Below are 8620 nucleotides of genomic sequence, written 5' to 3'. Positions count from 1 at the left end.
TCCATGTTTGCAAATTATCTCTTTGTCATTTAAATATTATAGTGACTGTGACAGTGGTGTCAAGTGAATCTAACAGTTTACTTGACATTTATTATTTACATCACATTTTATTCCTAAAAAATGGCAAAATAGTTTTTTATGCCTGTTGACAGGCAAGGTTGATTCTATAGGCTATTTAGGTGTAGCATATATCTTATATAGTCCTATATAGGCTAATAGCCTACAAATATATATTTTGTATAGCCTAATGTTAAAACAATATAGGCCTACAATACTGTTCATTTTACAATACTGTTCAATACTGCACCAAAGAATTTATAGTATCGGGACATGGATTAATTAATTATTTGGGCGCTCCTGATTCCAATAGCTCTGTATTTATGTGATTACTATGGAGTGCATAGGATAGCCGTGTGTAGGTTTGACATGTAACACCACTGTCACATAGTCACTATAATATTTAAATTACAAAGAGATAATATGAAAACATGGACAGTCTGACAGCAGAATTGAGGGTAGGCGAAATGGCTCAGACAGGTAGGTGAAAAGACTCTCCTCCACGGCAAAAGTGCCCCGCGAAAAGACCTGGCGAAAATGTTATAGGCGATTATGCCTGACACCCAAAGGACAGGTGGCATCACTGGTTGTGTGTACTGTGCATTCAGTCTCATGTCCAATTCATTCTACACAGTACAATCCTCTAAGTTGATTTAAGCATTTGTAACTCAGTGTACAAATGTAACTAAATGGGTCCATTTGCTTACGTTTGTACACCAGAGTTAAATTTCCACATGCACATTCTCAAACTGACAGAATGCACACTTCATTTGGCCCGTTAGGTTCACATCCCTTAATCATAAAGGTCCATAGGAGGAGGTTCCACTGTCAGATGAGCTTGTTTGTGGGCAGGGCCAAGACCAGAGGGTGATTGAAGTTAAACGTATAAACAACCGCATTGTGGGGAAAAAAGTAGCACCTTTTTCTGGCATGCTAATAAACAGACATTTCTGACATAATATGTTGATTTGAGAACCATGTGTGTGTGTGTGTGTGTGTGTGTGTGTGTGTGTGTGTGTGTGTGTGTGTGTGTGTGTGTGTTACTCATGGGTATATATATATACCCATGAGTGTGTGGACATTGCATGCCCAATGTTTAACTCAAACTGGAAAATGATGTAGAGCAAAGCAGCATGTTTGGCAATTACTGTACATAATGATGCAAGCTTGTGATTTCAACAAATAGACGACAGAGTAAAATACTCAAGTGTTAAACTCTGGAAGTGAAAAAACAAAACAACAAGAAAAGTGCCAACTGTCCCTACTGGACCACAACAAAATAAAACATCACAGAGCAGAGCATAATATAGCATATTCACACCAAGCAAACATCTTTCGGATTCCTTTGACCACAGAGAGTTTTCCAGCGTCCAACGTCTCTGAAAACCCCCCGAAAATGAAACGGAAAGCAGCTTGTCTTAATATAGTTGTAAAAGGTCATCTCACAGTCCAGCCCCAATCTTCCTGTCCCCTCCGACCTGCACCCCGTCCAGCTCTTCGTCAGAGAACGGGCTGTGGGGGTTGTAGCCCAGCTCAGCTGTGCGCTGCAGGAAGTCTGTGGTCCGCGGCAGCCCCACGCCGCCACTCATGGGAACGGGGAAGCCACGTTGGTTCTCCTCCTCTTCGTCGTCATCCTCTTCCTCCTCCTCCCCCCCCTCCAGTTCCAGGTCGTCTTCTCCGTCGTCTTCGTCGACGATTCGCCTGCTGCTCTCCGGCGGCAATTTGCCGGAGCCTGGTTTGCTGCGTAGCCGTTCACTGTCAGACTGGGCTGAGGCAGAGGCCTGCTCCTTGGCCTTGCGACTGCGTTTCCATTTCATTCTGCGGTTCTGGAACCAGATCTTGACCTGGCAATAAAATAAGATCATATCATTTCTGTGTCTTTGTGTGTGTGTGTGTGTGTGTGTGTGTGTGTGTGTGTGTGTGTGTGTGTGTGTGTGTGTATATATATATATATATATATATATATATATATATATATCCATACACACATATAAAGTATAGTGAGAGAGAGAGACCCTGACATTTTAATCAGAGATTAAATTTGTGTCATCTGAAACAGCCCACATTCTTTATGGCTTAATAAAGAAATGACTGTGAAAATCGTTACATGAGCCTTATTTCTCAGGTGCTGAGTTGAGTGGCATATACTATATACCACTACTATAAAACACTTTCATAAAATGCTAAATGTTGCCTACTACAGAGCATGCGCAAGTCTATGTGGAACAGTGCCTACAATACAAAATAAAGTATTAGTGTACAAATACAGGTATGTAGGATTATACATATTTTATGTATAAAATGATCGATAGTAGACATTATATCCAATGTTTCTTTAACCATAAAAAAAATAACACAACAAACCAAACTAGTATACTGTATATACTGTACATTTTCTCTAATGGCATCCAACACCCTTCATACATTTTGTGTAGATAGGCAATAATGGGCACGGTGGTGTAGTTTAGACATGGTGATCAGATGTCGTTGTTTGAGAAGCTCTCTTGGCTTTCCCACAGCTTGAGCATTTTGGCAGTGTTGTGAAAGGACAGGTAACAAATACTTTTATGAGGTCTCTCTCTGTCTTGGATGGTCTTTTTTAGTCCGATGGTGTCACACGGTGAAAATAGTAGGGATGGGTATTGGCAAGAACCTCATGATACGATACATATCACGATATATTGCGATGCGATACATATTACAACAAATAGTGAATAGTGATATATTGTGACATATATTACGATATATTGCAATATATATTGAGATGAATCACTGGAATGCGAACTAGCTATAGTACAGCGACATCTAGAGAAGCGGAGTGTCACGACCGGACTTCTACCATTGGTTTCCATGCATGGGAACAAGCATAGACCTTTTTTTTCCTCCAAAAGTATTGCAATACTACCTGCCTGGCCCTGGAGTATTGATACAGTTGGGAAATCAAACATTGCGATAGGCCTGGCTATATTGCGATTATATTGCCCATCCTACAAGCACTTGTAGATCAGTCATATTTCGCAGCACCGTCATACGGTGAAGAACAAACCAGGGGTAAATGTCTGTCTCTCTCTTACCTGTGTTTCAGTTAGCATGAGTGAGGTGGCTACTTCGAAGCGCTTGGGCCTGGACAGGTACTTGTTGAGCTTGAACTGGTTCTCCAGCTCAAGGAGCTGCTGACTGGTGAAGGCTGTCCGGGGTCTCCGGCACTTCCCCAACAGACCGGACTGGGGGGCTGCTGGGAAGTGTAGTACATCAGTGCATCTCAAACCAGTGGTGGAAAGTACATTTACTACACTGTGGGCCAGTGGTTCTCAACCTGTGGGTCGGGACCCCCAGGGCCCAAATTATTTTGTGGGGTCCCCAGATGATTAACTTAATGTGCAACATTGTTTTCTCTCTCAACAGTAAACAAACCAACATTTCTAAAGTGACAATTTAAGGACTTTTTAATACCTCTAAAATGACAAAATAAACATTAGCCAAACTGTCAAATATTTGAGGCAGGAATTGTGAAAATAGCCGATCTACATGCATAATGAGTACTTTCTACTTTTGTACTTTTACTCAAGTATATTTTTAATTCCGGACTTTTACTTGTAAAAGAGTATACTACACTGCAGTATTGATACATTAGCACAAAATGTGATCACTTTCTCCACCACTTTCTCAAACTTCAAAACCCATCCAGACCTGAGGCCGATTCTGCAAATGTCTTGTCTAAATCCAGACAAGTTTTCTATATCAGTGGTTCTCAAACTTTTTCATGTCAAGGACGCCCAAACCTATATGTATTTGGCCATGGACCCTCGTTGCAAAATACAGTATTTAGTTCCAGGTACCCCTAAAAGCAAATAGTTAAAAATGTTCAAAGCACCTCCAGTTAAGGTTTGCATTTGGACTGCCCATAATTCTGAGTGCGTTCAAATGTCACAAAATGGGTCCATTTCTATTTGTACACACTCTGAGTTACAGACCTAGAAAGGTCCAATTGAACTCTTAATCATTTTGCTGGGGACCCCCTGGAGAAAACCCTCAAGGACCCCTGGGGGTCCCCGATTTGAGATCCAGTGGAATACATAATGTAAATGAACTTGACACTTGATACTATTTGTGGAGGCTAATTACTGTATATATATGACATATAGCAAACATTGAAATTGACAGAAAACATTTGATCTTTGGATTTTTTTTAAGGTGTAGCCAAAAGCACCATTAGACTGCTTTACTCCAAATCCGACAAGATGAGTTCAATAAGATTTTGTCTGAGACTGTCAGTTAGGCCGATGTTATTTATATAATACCAAGGACATGGGAAGTTCAATATAAATTTGTGGGAGGGAACAAACGCACACGCACGCACACATATGCCCGCGCTCTCTGGCCATCATTAACTATAATAGCTTCACTGGAGTTTATTGTTGACGAGAGGACACGGCAGAAGCGGGCGCAGAGGCCATAAAAGCGCGAGCATGCCATTAACTTAATGAAAATCCGATGAACGCTTTTGGGATTTTATTGATGAACTACGGGAACGTTTTAGGTGTTTGTTTATAGTTTCTTCGTTGCACAAAGACAATTTTCATCGAGTTGGCATTTATAGCTAAATAAATAGGCCAAAATTAAAGGATGACATACAGTTAAGCAGTAAATCGGGTCAAACATTTTTTTCAAGTGTGCTTATGACCATGCACGCATAGGGCCAATCTCCAATAAAATGATTAGACAGAGAACATGTGCCGTTCTAATTGAAAGGGGGGGGGGGGGGGGTTAAAGTTTTAAAATGTGTTCTAAAGTTGAAGTGATAGGGATATCGAATTTTGAAACTGTCCCTTAAACTGACTGACGGATTAAGCTTGAACTGGGCCTACTGTACTTCCTCCTGGCCTACTACATGATTTATACAATGAATTACCCATATCAAACATTATAAATAATGGGCCATAAAAAAGTATTTCCATATCAGCATTGCATAGGCTATATAGCCGATTGACCTTCGCCTATAAGTCAAACGTGGCAATGAAAATATTTAAATTAAATATGCAGCCAATTGCTACACAAAATGATTTTGAACAAATATAAATACAATAATTGAAAACGAAAAATACGACAACAACGAAACCTAAAATATTAGGCTACTAACCTGCTATTTTACAGGTTTAAAAAACGAGAAAAACAACTGCCAATAGGCTACAACAACCAATATATTGGCTACTAAAAGGCTATAATTTAATTATAATAATTAATTTGTAATAATCATTCCAGTGCTCTGTGGAATTAAACATGCGTGTATGGGGAAAATAAAAATGTTAAGGCTACGTTTTCATTGTGTGCACACAAGCAAGCAGGCAATGAAAAAACAACATTCAGATGCAGCGGTATCTTCAAGTCAAGTGAATCGAAGTGATCAAACAATCTACAACAGGACTACAGCATACCATATAATGATAAGACCAATGTCAACGCATTATTTATTTGCATGATCATATAAGCCAGTGGTTCTCAAACTTTTCAAGTCGAGATCCAAAGGAGAAATTAACCCAAACTAGTGAAAACAGCAGATCTACAAGATCAAGTCGCTTTGCGCCGCATTGTGAGCTTGTAGATCGGCTATTTCCACTGCTCCTTAATCATTTGTTTTTTGATTCATGGAATTTCTTAGATTTTTATTTTAATTGTTCATGAAATTACTTTTAGAAAAACCATTGTATTCTTTTTTTTAATCAAGAAAAAGGTTTGCTTTTTTTGTAATGTTTTGAAATAATAATTAAAAACAACATTTAGGAAACAAAAAATTAAGGGACCCATAAAAATGTGTCCGCGACCCACAAATGGGTCCCGACCCACTGTTTGGGAACCAGTGATATAAGAGAAACACTAAATTGATTGCTACACTATAATGGCAACAATTACACATTGTTCAGATTGCAAAACCGGATTTATGTCATCCATTCTTCTCAAAAATTCCAATATGTCTACATAGAATATTGTATTTTGAATAGGCCTAGTTTAACTTTGTTCCAAATGAATGAAAAACACTAAAGTGACTTACAACTGTAGTCGGGAAGGCGTGGCATCATGATCCCTGCACGGATCCAGTGCTCCAGCGGGAGAGAGCCTGCGAGTGCAGCCGCCTTCAGGTGCTCTGGATACGGCTGTGCCAAGTGTGTGAAACCGGTGTATGCAAAAGCAGGATGCTGCCCGCCTAGGGCCGATATGGGGTACATGGGGGCGGGGTACATGCCAGGGAACGAGCCATGTGGCAGCGAGGCCAGTCCTGGATGCGGGAGGTTGAGCAGACCCGGTTTGGGAATGATCCCAGTCTGGAGCTGTGCTGTCCCGCGCGGGGACGGGGTGTCCCCACGCCGACAGGACACGGGGCTCCCGGCCGGACTGTCGCTGCTCAGACCCGGGGAGTGCATCATGTCTCGGTTGCCTCGGTTCGTTTCGTCGGCAAGCAGGGCATCGATCCTGAAGTTTTTCGACTTCTCCATGGCGGCGTTTCTCAGGAGGATTGCGGCGAAGATCTCAAAAGTTAACCTTCCCGACGCGCACCTGCATGCGCCGTGCGTCAGCGCGCATAGAAGGCAAATCCTGTTCCAATCACCAACTCATAAGTCCCTCTTTATCTACCGGTATGTCCTTCTGAGCATATCAACTCAACTTTTGGTGTAAAAACAAAAACAGGTGTAGGCCTATGTCAACACATAATTCTGCAACCATTGAAAAATAGCTTAATTGTTGAAACTTGATGCAAAAAAATTAAAATGTCTCAATATTCTCAAAGTGGGGGAAAAGTAATTACAAAAAAAGTTTGTTGCCTATATTTTACTAGACTGCAATTTTAACAGTAGCCTATATTTGGGTGTGACGATACAGAGGATTGAATCTAAATATCTATTATACAGGGCAGGTTGCGAGATCGTGCCCACCTCGTGTTAAATAGCAACTTAACTAACTAAAGGGGAAGCATGGTTCACTCCATCAGCCACCCATTCCCCACCCCTGTGGGCTCTGTGAGGCATGTGATTGGCTGCTCCCGTGGCTCTGACGGCTGACTCCTGTTGACGGCCCCCTAATCAGCTAATTACTCGCTCGTTTTTCCCCCAGAACGCACTCTGAGTGAGGTAATGTCCAACCTCCTGTCCCGCAAACACCTTCAACTGTTTTCAGAGCTTTGAGGTACATTAGGAAGATTAAGGCTATTGTATTTTCGAAATCCATCTTATTGCCAACCCGACCTGTTAAAGATAGCGGCTACTTTACCTCATGACAATAAAAACGAGAAGTTTTATACTTACAGGAATTATTAATCACTTCAGAGCAGCACAAGTTGGCATGGCATTTTCTATTAAATCTTATAGGACTTCTGGCATTTTTAGGTCCATCCGTCATCGACCACCGGTGCTGTTTTTAAGAAGGATTATTTCTAGAATATCAGTGATAATAAAGGAATGATTTATTCACATATCAAGGTTATACCAATGTAATTAAATTTTATGAGCCAGTGCAATGTAGCACTGAGACTATGTGTGCTGCATCTTTTTCTCGCATATAGATCTGTAGTGTACTGTGTAGTCAAATAGAATAGCAAGCAGTTAAATGGGGGAAATGTGATCCCTGATTGCAGGACTGAACTTTTTTTTGATGGATTGAATACTTTATTAGAAGTTTGCATAGGAAAAGCATATGGCACAGGACAGATACAGATACAAGGTCTACTAATAGGATTTAAAGGTTTGTTTTTTGGGGCTTGTATGCCTTTATTGATAGGACAGTAGACTGACAGGAAATGGTGGGAGAGATGGGGAGTGACATGCAGCAAATGTCGTCAGGATCGGGAATCGAACCGGCAACACCGCCAGGCATCTGTGCCTATGTGACAATGCCTAAATGGTCTGCGCCTGGACCAGTAGGCCAGCGGGAGCCCCTACTAATACAGGATTTAAACCTCAAAAAAGCACAATGGCTTGTTTACATTGTGGTCCTTTTGTACTCAATTCATAAAAGCGGCATAGACTCTCACACACGTGTAGTATTTAGCCTTAGTATTTACTATTTAGTCATCACACCAAAACAGCAAAAATACATTAAATGTTTTCTTTATATAAATCCCAGACTGATCTCAAACCTAACTAAAGTTTTCAATTTAACTTAAGTGACATGAGCCTGAACAAAAAATGGCTTTTCTAGACCCTCACTTATGGGATGGGAATATTATAGTGTGTGTGTGTGTGTGTGTGTGTGTGTGTGTGTGTGTGTGCGTGTGTGCGTGCGTGCGCACGTGCATGTGTTTGTGTGAGTGAGTGAGAGAGAGGGACAGGGAGAGAGGGTGCTTGTGTGGTTGTTATGTCTGACCTCAAGAAGATTGGAGCGGTGACACACTCCGGCTGGCCCGCCCCTCGCTCCCTCCCTCAGCACTTCCTCTATGTCTCTCACCCTGGGCTCCCTATCAGGCAGATTACCGCCTGTCGCCCGCTCTGATATAGAGCTAATTTGCTCCAGGGAAATCAGAACCTGCCGCCGAGTGCTTTCGGCCTGTTTTTCTCAACCTCTACCCCTCGCC

General features: G+C 41.5%; 1 protein-coding gene across 1 annotated transcript; it reads right to left on the bottom strand.

Annotated features, from left to right (window-relative positions):
* Nucleotides 1–1499: 1499 nt before the first annotated feature.
* mnx2b (motor neuron and pancreas homeobox 2b) lies at nucleotides 1500–6548 on the bottom strand (the record flags this gene model as incomplete). Its single annotated transcript, XM_080729578.1, has 3 exons — nucleotides 1500–1901; nucleotides 3132–3289; nucleotides 6107–6548. 3 exons carry the CDS (start codon nucleotides 6546–6548, stop codon nucleotides 1500–1502), a joined length of 1002 nt encoding a protein of 333 aa, XP_080585704.1.
* Nucleotides 6549–8620: the final 2072 nt, after the last annotated feature.

The sequence above is a fragment of the Nannobrachium achirus genome (assembly GCF_963921795.1).
Source record: "Nannobrachium achirus genome assembly, chromosome: 7".
In the NCBI taxonomy this organism is placed as follows: Eukaryota; Metazoa; Chordata; class Actinopteri; order Myctophiformes; family Myctophidae; genus Nannobrachium; species Nannobrachium achirus.
Note: the sequence above shows the minus strand (reverse complement) of the source record. Positions and strands in the feature narration are given on the sequence as shown.